The sequence below is a fragment of the Microcaecilia unicolor genome, chromosome 3, assembly GCF_901765095.1.
Source record: "Microcaecilia unicolor chromosome 3, aMicUni1.1, whole genome shotgun sequence".
Taxonomy (NCBI): Eukaryota; Metazoa; Chordata; class Amphibia; order Gymnophiona; family Siphonopidae; genus Microcaecilia; species Microcaecilia unicolor.
The window spans coordinates 368,511,577-368,532,590 of record NC_044033.1 but is presented as its reverse complement, the minus strand read 5'-3'; the positions used below and the strand labels follow the sequence as shown (position 1 = coordinate 368,532,590).

Sequence of the window (21,014 nt, the reverse complement as noted above, 5' to 3'; positions counted from 1 at the left end):
AATGTATTACCTCTTGTACTGAAGAAAAAAAATAAAAATTACAAAGACATCCGTGTTGCACATTTCCCAAAGCTAACATTATTCCAACAAATAAATTCAGAATAAAACACTTTTTCTACCTTTGTTGTCTGGGTATTTTATTTTTCAAGCATGTTGGTCCCAGTTTCTTCTTTTGTTTTCCTTTCTTCTGCTCTCTTTCCAGTGGTTGCGGTCCATTTGTCCTTCTCCAGTTTTCTCTTCTATTCCCTCACTATGTCTGACACATTTCCTCTTTCTCTGTTTTCTCTCTCCCCCTCAGATTTCTACTTCTCACCTTCAGTCCTCCACCTATATTTCATTTACCAGGACCTATCAACTTTCCATCTTCTCCTCTCACCCCTACCTCTCCTGTCTCACTCCTTCCCTGGCCTCATATTCCCTTCTCTTTCACCCACTCCCCATTATACAATTCTACCCTCTGTATTTACCATTCTCCTCTCACTTATCTCTCCTTGAGAACTGCCATGGTCTCTCCCCACATTGTTCCATCATGCCAAAATCTCCCCTTATACCCTTGTAGTCCAGCATCTCAATGTCCCCCCCCCCCCAACCCCTCTCTCTCCTCCACCACTACGGTCCAGCAATTCCCTGTCTCCTCTCTTCCCCCTTTCCTCCTTATTGTGCTGGGAGACATGGCTACACAAATCCCTAATGCCATGAGTCTTCCAGTTTGTATAGGCAGGAAACTGCACACCAGAAGTGAAAGCCTGCTAAGTGTGGTTTACAGCATCTCCTCCACCACCTGTCTGACATTGCCACCTGGATGTCTCACCGCCAGTTTTCAATCAGCAATATCTGGATAATGCAGCTACAAATCCCCCTGGGAGGGGGGGGGAGCCTGGGTAGAGTTTCAAAGAAGAAATACACGAGCCAAACTGCCACAAAATCTTTATCCTTTTTTGATTTTGCACACGTAATAGCCAAGATTCCTGTTTTCTTGGTGGGAATTGATTATTCGAGTAACGAGTGGAGCTCGAGTGCTTTTTAAACCATCACTGTTTTATCAAGGTTGTTGATGTCTCTGTTTGCAGTGAGTTTCAACACGTCTGCCAAATATTTTTCAGACTCCTCATGCAGGCCTCTTTTGGTGGAAATATGATTCGTATCAAGTCCGGCCCGGCCCAGTCTCCCAGCAGCCCTGCAAAGGTCTATCTAGCCCAGTATCCTTTTTCCAACAGTGGCCAATCCAGGTCACAAGTATGTGGCAGAAGTCCAAATAAGTACATAAGTAATGCCACACTGGGAAAAGACCAAGGGTCTATCGAGCCCAGCATCCTGTCCACGACAGCGGCCAATCCAGGCCAAGGGCACCTGGCAAGCTTCCCAAACGTACAAACATTCTATACATGTTATTCCTGCTACTAATCCCAGGGTATGCAGTGGCTTCCCCATGTAAATCTCAGCAGAATATGGAATTTTCGTCCAGGAACTTGTCCAAACCTTTTCTAAACCCAGATATGCTAACCGTTGTTACCACATCCTCCAGCAATGAATTCCAGAGCTTAAATAATTGTTGAGTGAAAACATTTTCCTCCTATTTGTTTTAAAAGTATTACCATGTAACTTTATTGAGTGTCCCCTAGTCTTTGTATTTTTTGAAAGAATAAAAAATCAATTCACTTCTACTTGTTCTACCCCACTCAGGACTTTGTAGACCTCAATCATATCCCACCTCAGCCATCTCTTTCCAAGCTGAAGAGTCCTAACCTCTTTAGCCTTTCCTATTTAGTCTGCTAAACTGGTAACTACCCAGATAAAGTTAGGACAGAGAAAAGGTTGGCCTATCTTTTGCTGCTTAGTGATCTGGATAGTAGTTCGAATATTGTAGTTACCTGCAGACTAGGTCATAGCTGGATATTCCGTGAAAGGGGATGGGAGTTGATATATTGCCTTTCTGTGGTTACAATCAAAGTAGTGTATATATTACTAGGAAAAAAGGCCCGTTTCTGACACAAATGAAACGGGCGCTAGCAAGGTTTTCCTTGGAGTGTGTATGTTTGAGAGAGTGTGTGTGAGAGTGACTGTGTGAGAGAGAGAGTGTGAATGTGCAAGTGTGTGTATGTGACAGAGAGAGAGTGAGACTGGGTGCGAGTGTGTCTGTGAAAGAGTGTGTGTGAGAATGAGAGTGTGTGCGAGTGCGTATGTGAGACAGAGCGAGTGTGAGAGAGAGAGTGTGTTTCACACAGATACACTGTGTGTGAGATTGTGTGTGAGAGAGTATGTGTGCAATATACAGACTCTCTGTGAGACCGAGAGTGTATGAGACCGTGTGTGTGAGCGTGAGTGTGTGACACAGAGAGTGAATGTGATAGAGTGTGAGACATACTGGTGTGAGAGACTGTGTGAGAGTGAGAGAAAGACACTGACTGTGAGAGAGAGTGTGTGTGTGTGTGTGACAGAGATACCTTCCGCCCTCCCTCTGTGGTCTCATCACCCCCTCCTCCCCCTCTGGTCTCAGGATCCCCTCCTCCTCCCAGGTCTTGGGACCCTCCCCCTCTCAGGTCTCGGGATCCCCTCCCCCCCTCTCAGGTCTCGGGACCCCCTCCCCCTCCTCCCTCTACGTTTCCCTCCCCTCCCCTCTGGTGTCAGGACTCCCTGCCTCTCCACCCGTCTGCGTGTTTGGCAGCACCGTGCCAGTGTGTGTGTGTGACAGAGAGAGAGAGTGAGACTGGGTGCGAGTGTGTCTGTGAGAGAGTGTGTGTAATTGTCCTCTCTCCCCTGCCCCCTCCAGCCACCCAGCGATTCTCCTCTTTCCCCTGGCCCCCCCTCCAGCCACCCAGCGATTGTCCTCTTTCCCCTGGCCCCCCCCTCCAGCCACCCAGCGATTGTCCTCTGCCCCCCCCCCCCCCCCCCCCCCCGCAGCCACCCTGCAATGTTTAACTGCAAAATTAGGGACAAACATAGCCAGGCTGTTTAGACATTGTGACTCATGAGCTATGCAGTGTAATAAAACGCACCTGCAACACTGTGAAGCTGACATCGTGGCTTCATTGAAGGGTTTGTATCATTCGTAAGTCTGTCACATCTGTCTGTGCCCCATCCTTGCGTCATGACGTTTTGACGCGGTTCCCTCTGATAGGTCTGCCGCCCTTGACGTCATCACGTTTTGACGCGAGGGCGGGGCAGAGAGAGATGTGACAGACTTATGATGTTACGAACCCTTCACTGAAGCCATGGAGTCAGCTTCAGAACATTGGAGGTGCATTTTATTATAGTAGATATACAGGTACTTATTTTTGTACTTGGAGCAATGGAGGGTTAAGTGACTTTCTCAGAGACCCAAAGAGCTAAAATGGGAATTGAACCCAGTTCCACTAGTTCTCAGGCCACTGCACTAACCATCAGGCTACCCCTCACTCTACTCCAGGGCCACGGTATCCAGATACTGATATCGAATATCCAATTGTAACCACAGAAAGGTGGTATATCAAATCCCATCCACTTTCATCTATCTATCTATCTATCTATCTATCTATCTATCTATCTATCTATCTATCTATCATGATGGCTAGCATTAAAATCAAATGCTGGGGGGAGGAGTTGGAAACCTATTCTACTTATCGAGGTTAGCTGGAATGAAATATCTGAAACCTGAATGTAGACTAAATCCACCTCATATACTGTTCAGAATACATATTATAGGAGCTTTTACAAAGGCACGGTAGGCCTACCGCAAGGGTAGCACATGCAAAAACAGCTCTGATTTTAGTGCACACTATTTCCCTTGGTAGAAAATACATTTCTATTTTCTACCGCAGATGGCATTCCCGATAGTAATTGGCAGCATGGTCACATTGCCGCACACTGTCTTACTGCTGCGCTAGCGCATGAGCCCTTACCACCTTCTAAATAGGTGGCGGTAATGGCTCAGGTGTTAACTGGCCGCATTCCAATTTTAATATTAGCGTACGGCCTTTTAATGCTGCATTTAAGTAAAAGGCCTTTTTCCCGCCACTGTAGAAAGTGGCCTAACGCACAGTAATTTCACACGCCAAAACTAGTGCATGCCGCTTTTTACAGCTTTAATCTGCCTCAATAAGTTATATTTAGCACCTACAAACAAATGGATTAGACAAGGTATATTGTTTTCATGTACATTCGTGTTTAATTCAATGTCAGTTTATGGGCTCAGTGATGGTAAAATAAAAGTCACAAAATGCAGAGGATTTTCAGGAATTAGCTTCAGACTATTACAATCCACACTCTTTGTCCATAGTATCAGCCTGGTTAAGTTTTGCTTGGATGAATGTCCTCTGTGTCAGGAAAGATAAAGTTCTGAAAAAAAACAAACCCAAAACTGGGAATACATCATACATGAAATAGCAATGCCTCAGTTATGGCACATACTGGAAAAGTTACACTGTGTTTTTCAATATTCAAATCTTCTTTAACAAAGTCAAGAAAAAAACAGCATCACAAAGTCAAATTGAAAACCATTTTGGCACAGTGCAGAAGTATCCATTTTTGCTCACTCTCCTCACAGTCTTGCATGAGTCTATTTCCAGCCCTGGAACACATTATCCAGCAGCAGAAATACCGAATCTATTAAAGTCAAAATTTCCACACTTCTTCTATTTCCCTATTCACTTAAGAACTACTGAATGTGAATACTGTGAAAACATGAAAATGAGGAAAAATCGCAGTCACCCTAGGTTTCATGTATATATATAAAAGAACCTTAATGAGCTTTGTCTTTTACAATGGATGTCACTGACATAGATTTTTTAAAATTCACTCTCTTCCATATCACTTTATTACCAAGACATACTGATTCAAAGTGAAAGATTACATTGTATTTACAAACAAATTGGCACTTACAGAATAAATTATTAATCCTTTCTTTTGTAGATTTGGGCACTCGTATTTCAGGCATGCCAGCAAGACCCTGCTGCCTGATTACATTATGCAGCGCATCATAAATAAATGTAATTCCAGCTGGTACATTCAGTCTCATGCTCAGTTTGTTCCTGAGAGGCAGGACCTTCTCCCTAATTCATGTCCATTACTGAAGTGCGGCTCAGAAGCTCTTAGTCAAGTGAGAGCAAAGGCTGCATGTTTTCTTCTTCATTTTTATCTATGCGCTTGAGCACCCCAGGGTCCACAACGGACTGAGATCTGAAAAAAAACAAAACACAACAAAATGAACCCATCAATCACAATACTACATAGTGACTTGGCATTAATTAATGATCCTAATCTGAACAGACTGTATGTGTAGTACAGAAGCAGAAAGGGAGGGACCTGTCTGTCTCTGTTGCTAGGCAAAAATAGCTTTGCTCACAGCATATACAAATGTGTATTATAGCTTTCTCACTGCCGTCTTTCTCACAAGATTTGCATCCTATTGTTTCCTAGCCCATTAGAGGTGAGATGGAGTTTTACACATCCCACAAGTATAATAATTGACTTTAAAACTGCAAACCAGCATGCTAGCATTACATTTTTTTTCTTTCCTTCCTTCCTGAAGTCCTAAAGTATAATGTGACAATTTTAGGTATTATTACTGCAGTAATTTAAGAGATTTTTTATTGATTGTCAGGATATTTTAAATTTTGTTCCTTTGTGTAAGTCAATAAGGATTTACAAGGAATTTATTACAGCATTTAGTGAACAATAATACAAGAGATTACTTATGAGAAATAAGAAGATTCAAAGGGTTTAGCTTGTAAATTATTAACTTTTTTGCTGTTGGTCATTGCAAACCCAAAATACTGTATTGGGGTATTCCACACCTTATCTCACCTCAGTTTCAACAGCCAAGCTCACCGCCAGTGGGCTAGTATCACACTACTGAGCGGAATATGAGAGGATGACTATGCAAACCTGTGATCAAAATGCAGATGTGGGGGAAGAAGACTTTCATTGATTGGGCCAAATAGAAACTTTTGTGTTTCTTGTCTGAAATTATTTTGAACAATCTTCATTTATTATGACTCAAAGTGCTTTGTGGATGAGAAGGAGAGTTTGGAATGTATGCAAGCTGGATTTTGACTATGGCACAGCACAGAAAGAGTGCAGAAAACAGTACAAGATGAACTGTTGAAATATCTGGATGAGGGTCAACAGGCTATGTTATTTTATTGGAATTGTTATTGACCTTTGATTTAGTTGACTGGAATACTTTATCTCAGCAAATTCAAGAGGTTGGGGTTTTTGGTTTGGTTCTTCAGTTGTTAAATTCTTGTGTGCAAGGTCAAAAATATCAAGCAGTGGGGGATGCAGTTTTGTCAACAGCTTTCAAATTTTGGTGTAAAGTTCCTCAGTGGTTATTGTTTATTTTTATGATCCTAAAGTGTTATGTTTTGACAAAGAGGTATTACCAGTTTCTTATATACAGATGGGGGCCTGATATTTGAAGGGATTTAACTAGGCAGGTAATATTCCTCCCTGGTTAAACCATGCTGAATTGGCTGGCCACCAATATTCAGTGGCACTTAACTGGGTGTTAGGAATGGTCTGGGGCAGAGTTTTGGCAGAGCCACAACTTAGCTAGTTAGCAGCAATATTCAGTCTGCTAACCAGTTAAGTATGAGGATAAAGTTAGGGCAGTCAAAAAGCTGTCCTGACTAGAGAGTTGCATAGGGACAGAAATTTCACCCATCCCCATTGGAATGTATCCCATATCCATCCATATCCTACCTGTGGGTTTCCAGTAGGCTCTCCAGGATTCCAACAATTCCTGTTCTCATGCAGCTCTCTATTCCTAACTTAATCCACCAAGTTAAATGGGGAACCATTCTGACTGTTGGCCAGGGCTCAGTTAACATTTGACTGACTGCAGATACCCAGATATTCAATGTAGGAAGTCTGATATGCCCTGGCATTGAATATCTGAGGTTATATCATCTTGTGGCTGTGAGAAGCTTACAGGCCACTAGCCGCCACAGGTTGAATGTTGAGTCCATGATAATCAGTTCATCTATCCTTTAGGGAACAATCCTAGAGAAGTAGGAGCAAAACAAGCACTATGAAGCACTATATACAGCACTGTACATGTTCCTATATAACAAAGATATATATGGGATTATAACACGGCAATACCCAGCATTAACAAACTGACTTTAAACACCTGGACTTTTCATCTTTCACTGCTAAAGCCTGTTGTTTTATGAGCCTCAGCTTTACATACAGATAAAGAATGCTACAAAGGGTGACAGTGTACCAGAATAATATTCTGGTCATCAGAACCGACATCATGACCAGATCAGTCAAGGACTCTTAGCATCTCTCATGCTGCTGGAGAGATGCTGAGGCTGGCAAAAGTGCACATTGTTTATGAAACCTTGGACCATTGTCAAGGTGTCCCATTCAACACGGCACCAGTAAGATAGTCATGTGGTCCTTGAAGCCACCACGTTTGGGGATAAATAAAGATATGTATGCATCAACCGTCAAGGCCAGAATGCATGTCATTAGCCCAGATGCAGCTTGTGATTACTTTATAAAAAAGGGCTCATATCTGATACAAAGGCTGAATGTTGATATTCCATTTGAAGAGCGGCCCTGCTTTCTGACTGACCATCTGAGGAACACTGTGCCACCTGCTGGACATCTGCATCAGGTTGTGTAGTTGCCAAGTGCTGTGGGTTTAGAATGACTCCCTTACTTAAGAATCTAACTCAGGGATTTATGTGTATTTACTCTGAGCTGTTTCTATGATAAGACTTTCATTGTCTTTATTCTTGCCTTCTTTTCATGTTATCTTTGCTGCTATTGTAGATAAATAAGCTCTCTATTTTTATAATACTTTGGTTGTGGAATTAGTTCTGCTATTATTCGTGTGTTGTGAGCTCAGATTTAGAGATAAGAGGGAACATTTGCTTCTGATACTATATTGTCTTATGCTGGAACGTAATAAGAATCCCATTTTATTAGTAATCCACACTAAATGTTAGGTTCCCCAGTAACACCGTAAATGGGTGTTATCTGTGCATGCCCCACAGCTGGAGGGTCCACTAAGATCTATGTGTTACTCCCTCCTCCATTGTCTAAAGGTATGAATGAGTTTGTGGCCTCTAGACCACCAGGTGGGGGGGGGGGGCACTAGACCACCAGGTGGGGGATGGAAGTCCACTGGACCTCCTGTCCTCTTCTGTCAGGGAGGTGGGGGTCAGGAGTCAGATCTCTTGCTGGGATGGCTCCAGCTCTCCTGTTGGTGAGGATGGGGGCCTGCTAGAATGCAGATGCATGCTGGAAGGGCTCCCCATTCCTCCCCGATGCTGTGTAAACCCTAACACCAACTCTAAGATAGCTTAGGGATTATTGCGGAAGCAGCATGCTAGTTTGATTCACTGCCTCCTGAGCATTGGGGAGGAATACTAGTGTCCCTGTTTAGCATGGATTTGCATGCTATTTGTGTTTAGAACTGGTTAGTGTGTTGTTACACCTGCTCGTTGGCTCTTATCCTGGGATGTAGGCAAATGCAAGCACTAGTCTGGCACTAATGACCTCTAGCACCAGCATTTGCCTTTGATCAACTGGGCCTAACTCTCTTTATTCTCAAAGGGTGTCATGTCTAACACTAACATCTGGGTGGTCTCATGACTAACCAGTTAACACCTAATAAACATTGTTAGTGCTATATTTTTAAAGACAGTATTATTGTTTTTCCCCTTGTATGTGTGTTTTTTTTTAAGTTTACAGTGTCCAGCTTATTGCAAAATCAATAAAATCAATTTTTGGAACGTTTTTGAAAACCTTTCTTTAAAGGTAGGGCTTGTACCCAGGAGTCCTGGTACATTTTCATTTTGAAAATACCGTCAGAGACATCCAAATCCTTAAATTTGGACATCCCTAGATTTGGATGTCCCTAGACATGGATGTTTCTAACTTTCGGCGATTTTCGAAACCAAACACATCCATGTCAAAAATGTCTTAATGCAAGCCATTTGGAGGTGGGAGGAGCCAGCATTTGTAGTGCACTGGTCCCCCTGACATGCCAGGACACCAACTGGGCATCCTAGGGGGCACTGCTGTGGACTTCATAAAATGCTCCCAGGAACATAGCTCCCTTACCTTCTGTTCTGAGCCCCCCAAAAGCCCCCCAAAACCCACTACCCACAACTGTACACCACTACCATAGACCTTACAGGTAAAGGGGGGCACCTCTATATGGGTACAGTGGGTTTGTGGTGGGTTTTGGAGAGCTCGCTGTTTCCTCCACAAATATAACAGGTGGAGGGGGGTTGGGCCTGGGTCCACCTGTCTGAAGTGCATTGCAGTACCCACTAAAACTGCTCCTGGGACCTTCATGCGCTGTCATGGACCTGAGTATGACATCTGAGGCTGGCATAGAGGCTGGCATGACCTATTTTTAAAGATGTTTTTTAAGGGTGGGGGGGGTTAGTGACCACTGGGGGAGTAACGGGAGGTCATCCTCGATACTCTCCGGTGGTCATCTGGTCATTTCGGGCACCTTTTTGTGCCTTATTCATAAAAATAACACGTCCAGGTGAAAACGTCCAAGTGTTCATCAGGGACGTCCTTGCTTTTTTCGATTATGGGTCAAAGACGTCCAAGTGTTAGGCACACCCAAGTCCCGCCTTTGCTACACCTCCGCCATGCCCCCTTGAAATTTGGACATCCTTGCGACAGACTGCAGTATGTCGAAAGATGGAAGTCCTTTTTCGAAAATGAGCCCAAAAATTATTTATGCCAATGGGCACCTCTTTTTACTTTTTAAATTTTAATTTTACCATTTGTATGATCACTGGTTTTTATTATGCTATAGCAAATAAATAAACCATGGTTCAATATTTTTGCTTTTGCCTATGGCCATAGTATCTTTTGCCCAGTGCATTAACTTTTGGTTTTATGATTTTGTCAACACAAAAAATCAAGTCATGACTCACTCATTTTCAATCAGACCAGCACAGAAAAAAGATTGGAGGAAGATGCAAGGTGAATAGGGAAATGGGGGAGGGGGTCAATCAGGGCACTGAAGAAGGTGGGAAGGGGAGTTTGGAGGACCATGCTGTGCATGAGGAGGGTAGAAGGGGAGATCAGGGCACATGCTGGACATCCCAGCAGTGCAAAGGGCTAGCCTAGTGGTCAGTGCAGAGAACATCACATAAAGGGACCCAGGTACAATTCCCTACTAAACCCCTTCATATTGTATGGTGAGCCCTCCAGGAAGAGAGAAAAACTATTGTACCTAAAGGTCCACCACTAAAAATAGAACCTCAGGCTTGCAGGTTGCTTATATATTTAGACAGAGGAAGTATTTATATGGTCCAGGGAGGCTCACAGATTTGTACTGAAGTTAAAGAGTTAATGTGGGAATTGAACCTGAGTTCTGTTGCTCACTGTCCTCTGTACTGACCACTAGGCTACTCCATCCACTTGTTTACTGCTTTCTTAGGAATGGCTATAATATCTGGAGCTTTCATAGAGCTTGGTATCTATTGTCACTGTCATATCTTGGGGGGGGGGGGGAGTCAATGACTACTGGGGGATTAAGTGGGGGGGAGTCATACCTTAGTTCCTCCAATGGTCAGGCTTTTACCTGCTTATTAAAGTAGAGGTAGTCTTCAGTTAGACATGGCCCCTCTGGAAGTAAGTTCTACACCTAAGAAAGCTCACTGGTAGGTATCACATCACACAATTTCTTTTGACAAGGGTATATATTTAGTTCTGTTCTTCCTAATCCATCTCAACAAACTCTCCCCCCCCCCCCCCCACCCCAGGAGATTTTCTGGATTCACTGGTTCAGTTCAAAGCCCCCTGAAGAGCTTGGTTTTCTCCATAATACTTTCAGGTTAACCCCTTTTTTCTGTGATTAAAACAGCCTTCCTAATAGCTGGATCCTACTGCTGCCTCTGTAGCAGGAAGTGGGGTGGGGTGGGGGGGGGGGAGTGCCGGATTACTATAGAGAGCTAAACGCTGAAAAATATCCAGACACGTTTGCTGTCCTTCTGGCTTTGAGGCAGTGAATTTACAAATCTGTAGAATCCTGAAAAAAATACAGACTGTTGGCAATCCCACCTTCCTGAGTCCTGAACACATCTATCAGAGGCCTCCCACCCCCTAAAGCCTGAACCCTAGGCAGATGCTTTGTTTGCATATGCATTAATCCAGCCCTGTTTGTATTCCAAACATATTGATTTTTATTAAACCTAATGGCATAAGAAATCATCTAAGCTTATACTCGCTGGATACTAAATATGCTCTCTGTGTCCATTCATCCTCCCATCCCATCAATGAAATCCGGCAAACAGAAATCCAGATGTTCAGGCCTTTATGTTTTAGTACTTGCAAATCATTAACAGAGATAATCTTTAAGCAACTTTTAGGTTTCTAGAATGCAGTCCATTCTCTGTCTATAAGGAACACATGGCTACTAGTTATTCTTCCCTTTTTGTTTTGTTACAGAAAAATATGGGCCAACAATTGCCCATCACATTGAAAGGATCACTCATTGCTTGACTTTTTCAGTTTCATTTTGAACCCTTTGAATATATGATTAAAGGCTTGAAAGTACTGTTAAAATGCTGCTAATAGATTAGCAAATGAAATCTTAGAAACACTATGCCAGTTGCAAAATCATTCCACAGTTAATTAGAATTGCCTTCAATCAAATGAATTTGACTGAATTTCACAGTTTTTCAGATTTGGTCCACAGAAAATAAATACGTTTAGTGAAGATCTGTTTCTTCATTATCGGTCTCTTTTGTGGAATATGACCACAATTAGCTTCCTATTCTTTGCTAATATGACATACTGTATAGGAGGGAGACTGCAGTGAAGAGAACAATTGCAATCGTTATCAACATATTTATTTAAAACCAGCAGTGCTAGAGTGAATCATCATTTACACCTTGCTTCATGTTTTACATGGTGAAGTTACATTTTTAATGTATAGAAATATAAAATATGAGAGCAAATAAGATATTAGAATGCCTGTTGCATTATCTTATGCACTGATTGATCTTTGGTCTGTCCAATCACTCTATTGCAACTACTAGAGAGGCCAATACCTTAACCCATGGGAAGAAGGGAGGGAATGCGAAGAGGGAAGGAGCACTGGGATCAGGTGCAAAGGGAGAAAGAGTGCCTGGAGGGAGGGAGGAGGACAGAACAGTGATTAAAGTGAGTGGATATGAAAGGGAAAGACCTTTAGAAATGGAAAGATGGGGTGAGGAGAAGATGAGGTGGAGAGATGGTGGTAAGAAGGAGCTGAGAATGAATGCATAAAGACAGAAGACTGGGGAAGAGCTGAGACAATATGGAAACGGTAATGTAGCAAACTTGAAAGAGGGGGAATGGGAAGCTGGGTAAGGGCTAAGAAAAAAAATAAAAGGGGTTCTAGATAGCAGAAGGGGTTGAATGAAAGGAAAAAATGCTGGGACTGGTGAGGGAATGACAGAAGAATACAAATGAGGTCTTGGGAAAGATGAGAACAAAGGATGGAAATGGAGAAGGAAAGGAAGAAGACAGGACGAAACAGAAGAATTGAAAAGGAGATTCTGGGAAAGAGCTTAGAAGATCAACACATAGACAGTAGAAAAGAGAGACTGGAACCAACTCAATTAGACAACAAAGGCAGAAAAGAAAACAAATCAAATATTTAAGGAATGGAATTTACCAACTTTGGGAAACGCCCATCTTCTCTGTTTTTGTATTTTGCTCAGTACAGAAGGAAACACATTTTTGTTTCTCTTTATCCAGTAGTGCAATATTCATAGTCTAGCTCTAGGAGGGGTTCTTTTTAAATTTTTTGTATGTATGTTTGTCTCTAATTTGTGGTCTTTTATTCTGCATTAGCTGAGGGTCTGTCCATGTACTGCATGGGTGACCATGGTGAAGGATTCTGCTGGCACGTAGATTTGTAACAGTCTTTCTTGTTCTAGTTTCCCAATAATAGAAGTATTAGTGCTCCAGAGCCCATTGTAATTGCTACAGTGCTGTCTTTTAATAGGTAGAATTGTTGCAGCTTGTGTCCTGGGAGTCAGGGCTGCTATGGGATCATAGGTTTACTGAGTGTCTTTTTATAGGATTTTGTGTTATTTTGCAAGGTGTCTGGCAGATGGAGTGTGTTGCTATTCCTGAGGTGATACCAAATTTGATATTTTTGGAATAGTGAACAGGGGAAACATCTTAGCTCCATTCTTAAGGAATGTGGAGAGTATGTTACAGAAATTGATGTAGGGTGTACTTTTATAGTAAGAGACTGTCCAGTCCTGTACAGAATCCAGACTTCATTCCCATATGGAAGAATTTATTGAATGATGCTATCAGTTATAATGGTAGCTTAACTGGGTGGCTGATATTCAAAATACTTTCGAGCTAATGATCTAGGAAGACCCAAAAGAGACAGAATTTCAATATCGCTGTGATGTTTTCTTTATGAATCACACAGTAAGAATGTATCTGGACATAGCTAGGAAAACCAGGAGGAAAAAAAAGAGAGAGAGTTGCTTCCTTTGAAACCTGAGTTGTTGCAATTGGGAGTTTTGGAGGCAGTATTCAACATGGTTTAAGCAGGTGGGAGAGGCTCCTGCACACTTAAATCACCAGGTTGGCCACCGAATATAGAATGCCGCTGAATATCATTTCTAAATGTCCAGGCACAATGTAGGCAGTGCCAGGGTGGCCTGGGCAGAGTCGGGGAGGAGCCTTCAATTAAGCAAGCATGGGTCATATTCAGTGCCAGTGCCTGTATAGCTAACTAGCCAGATAGGACGACTGTGGAAAAGGCAGTCCTAGCTTTCACCACTTAGCTACGTGGGTACCTGCACTGAATTTCAGCCAGCACCTGCATAATTTCTGTGTTGCTGCTGCTGCTGCCTATCCCAGCCCCACTCTGATCCCCCAACCCCCCCCCCCCCTAATTCCAATCCCTCCTGATTCCCCATCTAGGCTACCCTCCACTCTCTCAACCTCCCAATCTGAACCCCCTCCCCCATCCAGTGTCCCCCCAAGTTGGTCCCCTGGTTCAGTTCCCTCTGTTCTGGTTCCCACCTGCTTCTGCTAACCCCACTGATTCCAATCCCCAGACCCCTCCCCTTCTAAGACTCTCAGTCTCCCTCCCCCCCACCCCCCACCAGTTTACTCTACCACCCCCAGAACATACCCAGTGGAGCAGTCCCTCTCCACTCCTGCCCTTTTGGCTCTGGGTTTAAAAATGACAGCAATGATCCCTAGCAGTAGTCTTGCAGTACTATAGCTGGAAGTCAGCCTTGCATAGAAAGGCAATTTGTCTGGGTCCTTAACAGCAAATGCAATGAGGAGCTTTTAGTTGTCATATGGCGCCTTGACTCATAGTGCTAATACTGTGAGACTATCAGTAGAGGTTGCTGAAGCCATTTTGAAGCCAGTGCTGGAAGAGGCAGGAGCGATTGAGGTTTGCTCCTGCCCTGAACCCACTAGACAATTTTGATTAAGGGAGGATGGAAGGTACTTTGGGTGATGGGGGGATGTGATTAGGAGAGCTTTGGGACAGTCATTGAGGAGATCTTTAATGTGGGGGGACAGGGTGACAGCTCCTGAATAAAAGTGCCAACCTCTTTAAGAAACACCCAGGCGGTAATTGTCAGCGCAGACACATTGGTATGCACTATATGATTACTGTGCAGTAGTGCTTAAGTCCTTACTGTTCGGTTAGTGGGTGGCGATAAGGGCTCAGGCGATAAATAGCCCCATGCTACTTTTAATTTTAGCGCACATCCGTTTACTGCCCAATTTTTAAAAAGCCTTTTTTCTCAGCTGCAGTAAAAAATGGCCCAGCATGCACCAATTTCATGCATTCATACTACTGCAGGCCACTTTTTACCTCAGTTTAGTAAAAGGGCCCCAATGAGCACTAATGGGTGTTCTGTTTCCTTAACGCATGCTAATATGAGATACCGTGTGATACATAGTAATGAAATGCAAAGCGTGCAAACTCATGGAAAACAGACTTCCTGAACCAATGGGACTTCAAAACAGAACAAACCACCTCATCCCATGAAAAAGGCTACAATTAGGCCTACTAGCCCACAAACTATGAGCAAACAACAACCACAGAATAGAAAACCATAACTGGGAAGAGATACTATGGTCAGACCACAGAAAACTCACATTTACACTACAATGGAAAGAAAACAGCAAAAACAGAAAATCACAAACATCATACACTTATACAACAAGAGGAAAGGTGGACAACCATAACTTCTGGACAACAGCACTGTATGAGCAAACAAACATACCACCAAATAACACTCATTTCATGAGAAACTGGGATGAACTAAGTGAAAACACTTTGAACAAAATAGCACCACTCAAAAAGAAAACAACAAAGAACCACACCCCTTTGCAGAAAACTAGACAGAAAATGGTCCAAAAACAAAACAGAAATGAACAAAATCATATGGAGAAAAACCATAAGAACATACAAACACAACATAAAGAAAGCCAAAGCAGAACATTACAGCACATATGTGATCCCAGAACAGAACATAAATAAAACTGTATGAACTCATGAGCAATCTACTGAAAACCCAAGCTCTGCAAACATCAAATAAAACACTAGCAACTTCAGACAAGTTCACACAATACTTTGAACAAAATGTAGTAAAAATAAGATCAAATCTTGAAGCAACTCAAACATCCCTCACAGACTTCTTACACAAAAGTGAAACCAGCAATGATCATAGCAAGACAGACAGAATCTGGTCCTCCTTCAAGACAACCACAACCAACTCAGTTAAAACATTGCTAGCAAAATATGCACATGCTATGTACCTACTAGACAGCTGCCCCAACTACATGACGAAAAATCCACCAGACTAGTTCACCAAATGCCTTACAGAACAGGCTCTCAAAAGGTCAATTCCCTTCTGACAAGGGGCAGAATCATGCTCACTCCAATTCCTAAAAATGCCACCAGTAAGATCAATGACCTCACAAACTATAGACCAGTGGCCTCAATACCACTACTGACCAAAACTGGAGGGACTAGTAGCAAATCATCTAATGGACTACCTGACACATTTCTCACTCCTTCATAACTCACAGTCAGGTTTCAGATCACTATATAGCACTGAAACAGTCATAATCATGCCGATAACAAATTCAGAAGAATAATATGCCAAGGACAAAATATACCACAACTTCTATTTGATATGTCAAGTGCCTTCAATCTAGTACACCACACAACACTGATGACCCTACTCGACAGTATGGGAACCATCGAAGCAGCGGCAGCCTGGTTCAATGGCTTCTTAAGAACTAGATCCTACATTGTAACGATGTTTAACCAACTCTTAGCTTCCTGGATACCAGAATACAGGGTACCACAGGGCTCTCCAATATCACCTATACTGTTTAATGTAATGATAGCCCCTCTCGGCAAAAAACTGGAATAAATGGGATTCAACCCATTCATATATGCCAACGATGTCACCATCTATATACCTTTCAATAATAAAATCACAGAAATATTGGATATGATTAAAAAAGGTCTGGACCTCATGGAAAAATGGGCCGCAACCTTCAAACTTCAACTAAATAAAGACAAAACCAAATTCCTGGTTCTATCCAGTCCACACAAACCCACTACCTACCAAAACTTTACAATTGACCAACAAATGCACCACATTGAAACACAACTAAAAATACTTGGCATTATTCTTGATAAACATCTGACACTAGAAAGTCAAGTATAAGCAATCACATCAAAATGCTTCAGAAACCTATGGAAACTTGGACGGATTAGAGACTACTTTCCTAGACAATCATTTTGCCTAATAACACAATCACTGATACTGTCCCAACTAGACTACTGCAACGCAGCATATGTAGGGTGCAAAGAAAGCATACTAAAATTGCTGCAGACCATTCAAAATGCTGCAGCAAGACTGATTCAAAAGACCAAATATGAAAGAGCAACACCACTACTCAAAGTGTTACACTGGCTCCCAATCAAGGCAAGACTATTCTTCAAAGCAAGCACTCTTATTTTCAAAATACTATTTGGCATGTCCCCAGACTACATGCTAGACCTGATAGAACTATCTGCAAGAAATGCAAATCCAGGAACCAGAAGTTAGCTACTACTTCACCTATCAAACTACAGAAACATAACATACAAACCCATCTACATAGCTGCATTTAGCTATCTGGGATCTAAATGGTGGAACTCAATACCCAAGATCACAAAAAACATCATAAACTATCTCCAGTTCAGAAAAGAACTAAAGACATACCTTTTCAAGAAATTATATAGATAAACACATGCACGACCGATGCTTTACACCACTTTATAATCATAATGCACCAATGTAGCATCGTATAAGTGAAAATTACAAACCACACACATCAATGTAATTTCTATAATTGTAAACCGTAAGCCACTTTGAACTGAAACGTGCTTTTGGATAATAGTGGGATACAAGAATGAATAAATAAATAAATAAAAATGGTTCAAATTCAAAAAAAATATATGAGCATAAAATGAACAATCAGTGAGAGTAAAATCAATAAATGTGTTTTTATTGTTCGAAATGTCACATTTTCAGACTAAAAATATTGATCTTTCACAAATTTAAAAAAAAAAGCAAAACCAGTGGTGGGAATGGGTTTGCCTTGCCCTGTCAACCTGGAATCACTAATTTTTATTACCCTTAAAAACGCTTATAAAATTGCTATATAAAAGTTTTAAAATTTATGTGCTCCAGCATTAATTTTAAAAGCACTCCAATGATGCAGAAATGATTATGCTTGTAATTAGACAAAAAAAACTTCAATTGACAAATAAATCTGCTGATATTTAGTAATGGCCACATATTAATATGAAAACATATATTAACAGGTGTACATTTCCTCAGACTGTTGGTCTGCTTGTTTCTTAATTGGTTAGCAGGGATATTCAGCAGCACTAACCAGTTAAGTGTCACTGAATATTCCCGGATAGCCCCGGGCAAGCCTTTTAAACACTCAAACCCTCATGATCAAAAGCAAACGCCGGTGCTAGAGGCTGTTAGTGCCATACTAGCATCGGCGTTTGCTAACCCCGCATGATCAGAGCCCTCGAGCGTGTGAAACAACGTGCTCGAGGGCTCTTACCGCAAGTAGCATGAAAATGCATGCTAAATGGGGCTTAACGCATTCATCCCTAATGATCAGCGACCAGCGCATCAAAGATTGAGTCGCTGGCCGTGACAAACCATATGCCAGCTCCGAGCTGGCGTTAGGGTTTGCAGATCATTGGGGAGGAATGGTGATCCCTGTCCAGCATGCATTTGCATGCTAGCAGGACCCCATTCCCCCCAACGATGCAAAACACCCCCCTAGCGACAGGGGACTGGAGGTCCGGCGGACCTCTGGTCCCTCCCGATGATCCCACCTGCCCAGGTTCAGGGAGGGCTGGAGATCCAGTGGGTCTCCAGCCCCCCCCCCCCCAAACCACCAGAAAATGGTCCCTGGTGATCCAGTGGCCGCCGCTGCTCCCCCAACCCAACCCAACCCCCAGCATTGGCAAGGGTCCGCTCTGCCATCCGATCCGACGCCCATCCTCCCTCTCTGCCTGCCTTGTGCCCACCCCTCTACCTTGGTTGGAGGAGAGACGCAGCCTGCCTCCCTCCTATTCCTTCCACGTTGCAAAATGGCGGCGCCCAGCCCTGCCCAGCGCATCCCAGGATGCACTGGGCAGGGCTGGGGGGGCTGGAGACCCACCGGATCTCCAGCCCTCCCTGAACCTGGGGGGGGGGGGCTGGACCTCCAGCCCCCGTTTTGCCTTGCTCGGGGCAGGGGTAGTCAGGGCCTGGTGGTCCCATGGACCTCCAGCCCCTGTGTTTGACAGGTTTGGGCTTATGACAGCCCAGACCTGTCAAACAAGTGCGGGAGGATTGTGCTGAGCGCATGCTCGTCACAATTCGCCCGCACTTCTACCCCATGATCAGAGATAATTGCGCTGCTTAAATTTGATCATCCGTGCGGTAAAGCTCCGCGCTGTTCCAGCTCTATTTTTAGAGCGCTGTTTGGAACAGCGCGGGGCTTTGATCATCTGCCTGTCAGTTAACACAAGTTAACAAAAGCCTTCTGCACTATTGCAGTAACCTGAGGCTCAAAAGATAAAGGGGAATGAATGCAGACCCTAAGACTACGCAAAGCAAGAACTGACCATGCAATAGTAGACCCTGTTTCAAGGGGAGGGGGATTTGTTTTACTATCCAACCACAGAATCATTGTTTTATCTAGATTTGCTTTGTGCCAGTTACTTGATAACCAACCAGCTTTGTATTGATAACATTCCTGTATTTCAACATAAGCATAAAGAGAGGTTTCAACTTGTGGAAAAAAATAAGATGTTATCAGTTATCAAATCCCATTTCCTGAGGTACAATGAGGGATTAAGCAGAGTGAATCCTTTAATCCCCTGTGCAAAGCTCTGTCTGAACACTTCAAAAATCTCTGTGTGGCTTCCAGTTGGTATAAAACTCAACAGGGATATTTTCCCCCAGAGACATGTATTTCTTTTGTGAAATCGAAAATATATGAGTAGATTTTGGCACCACTCAAACCCCATCCAAACTCCCCTCTTGAAATCTCTATGTGGTGTAAAACAGCTTTCTAAAATTGCTATTTACATTTGTATGTGACCTACATATATAAAGGCTGCCATTTAAAAGTGGAAATGCTTTTTAGGTATAGGCCTAAAATCTATCTATCTATCTATCTACTTGTATATATACATAGGGCCTGATATTCAAAGGCTTTATGCTTCTAACTTTGAGGTCCTTTTACTAAGCTGCAGCCATGGTGCACTCTTATGTGAATCTTTCCTGCACACTAATACCATTTTTACAGCAGTTGTGGCTGATTTTCTCATTTTTATCTTAATGGCCATACGCTAATGTTGTCAGTCATAGGTAATGGTGTTCCTTTACTTCACGTGGTTGCTTCTTTCACCTGTCATTAGTGCATGGTCATTTAAAAAAATTACCACTTGAGCTGGTTGTGTAGCCTGGGTGGGTCAAGGCCCATACAATTTGAACTCAGGCCCACCCAAAATTGTGGCACTCTTACTGTGGCTGGTGGGGATCCCTAATCCCTACCAGCTGAAGCATAATTTAGGAGCTGGTGGGGATTGGGAATTTAGCGTATCTATCTATCTATCTATCTATCTATCTATCTATCTATCTATCTATCTATCTATATTGTGATGAGTCTCTGGGCCCCCAGAGCTTCAGGGCAGTTTGGAACCTGTCTCCCTTGCCTTCTCCTACCTGAATATCGGGCCCACTGTGTCTACCTACAGCTTGCCTCCACTTTCCTTCATCCCAGCTCTCCTATTTCACTTCCTCTCATTTCCCCAGTCTCTCACTAACTATAACCATCCAGCAACTGCCCACTTTGTTTACCCCCTCCCAGCCCCTATCCTCTCTTTCCCCTTTTCCATCCAGCATCTGCCCTTTTTCTTAATCTCCCCTTCCATCCAACCTGTGCCTTCTATCTCCTGTGTTCCATCCAGCGTCTGCAACCTTTTCTCATTCCTTCCATCCAGCATCTGCACCCTCTCTCCCCTTTTTCATCCAGTGTGTGCCTACTTCACTTAACCCTCCATTTCTCCAGGCACAAAAAAATTAGTTTCTGAGCCCACCAGGGAGAGAAAAAATACCTGTATATATAATATCTAAACCGCTTTGATTGTAACACAGAAAGATGGTATATCAAATCCCTACCCCTTCCATCCAAGATCTGCCCTCTCTTCTTTTCCATCTAGCATTTGCTACCTTTCTCCTTCCTACTCCATCCAGTATCTGCCCCTCTTCCCCCTTTCCATTCAGAGTCTGCCCCCTCCCCTCTTCCATACACCATCTGCCCTCTTTCTTACCCCCCCCCCCCCCAATGCATTATTTGCTCTCTCCTTTCCTCTTCCATCCAGCATCATCCTCCTGTCTTCCCCTCCATTCTTCCATTTGGCGTCTGCCCTCTTTCTCCTTCCCACTTCCATCTGGTATCTGCCCCACTTTCTCCCCACATCCATCCAGTGTCAG

At 43.0% G+C, this 21,014-nt stretch overlaps 1 protein-coding gene across 1 annotated transcript in view; it reads right to left on the bottom strand.

The window, feature by feature from the left end:
• Positions 1-4,147: 4,147 nt before the first annotated feature.
• CLVS2 (clavesin 2) overlaps positions 4,148-21,014 on the bottom strand; it is a 95,992-nt gene continuing 79,125 nt past the window's right edge. Inside the window, exon 5 of the mRNA XM_030195530.1 lies at positions 4,148-5,154. Within this exon, the coding sequence (XP_030051390.1) occupies positions 5,067-5,154 (88 nt within the window). The 3' untranslated portion in view covers positions 4,148-5,066. The remainder of the gene's footprint in view (positions 5,155-21,014) is intronic.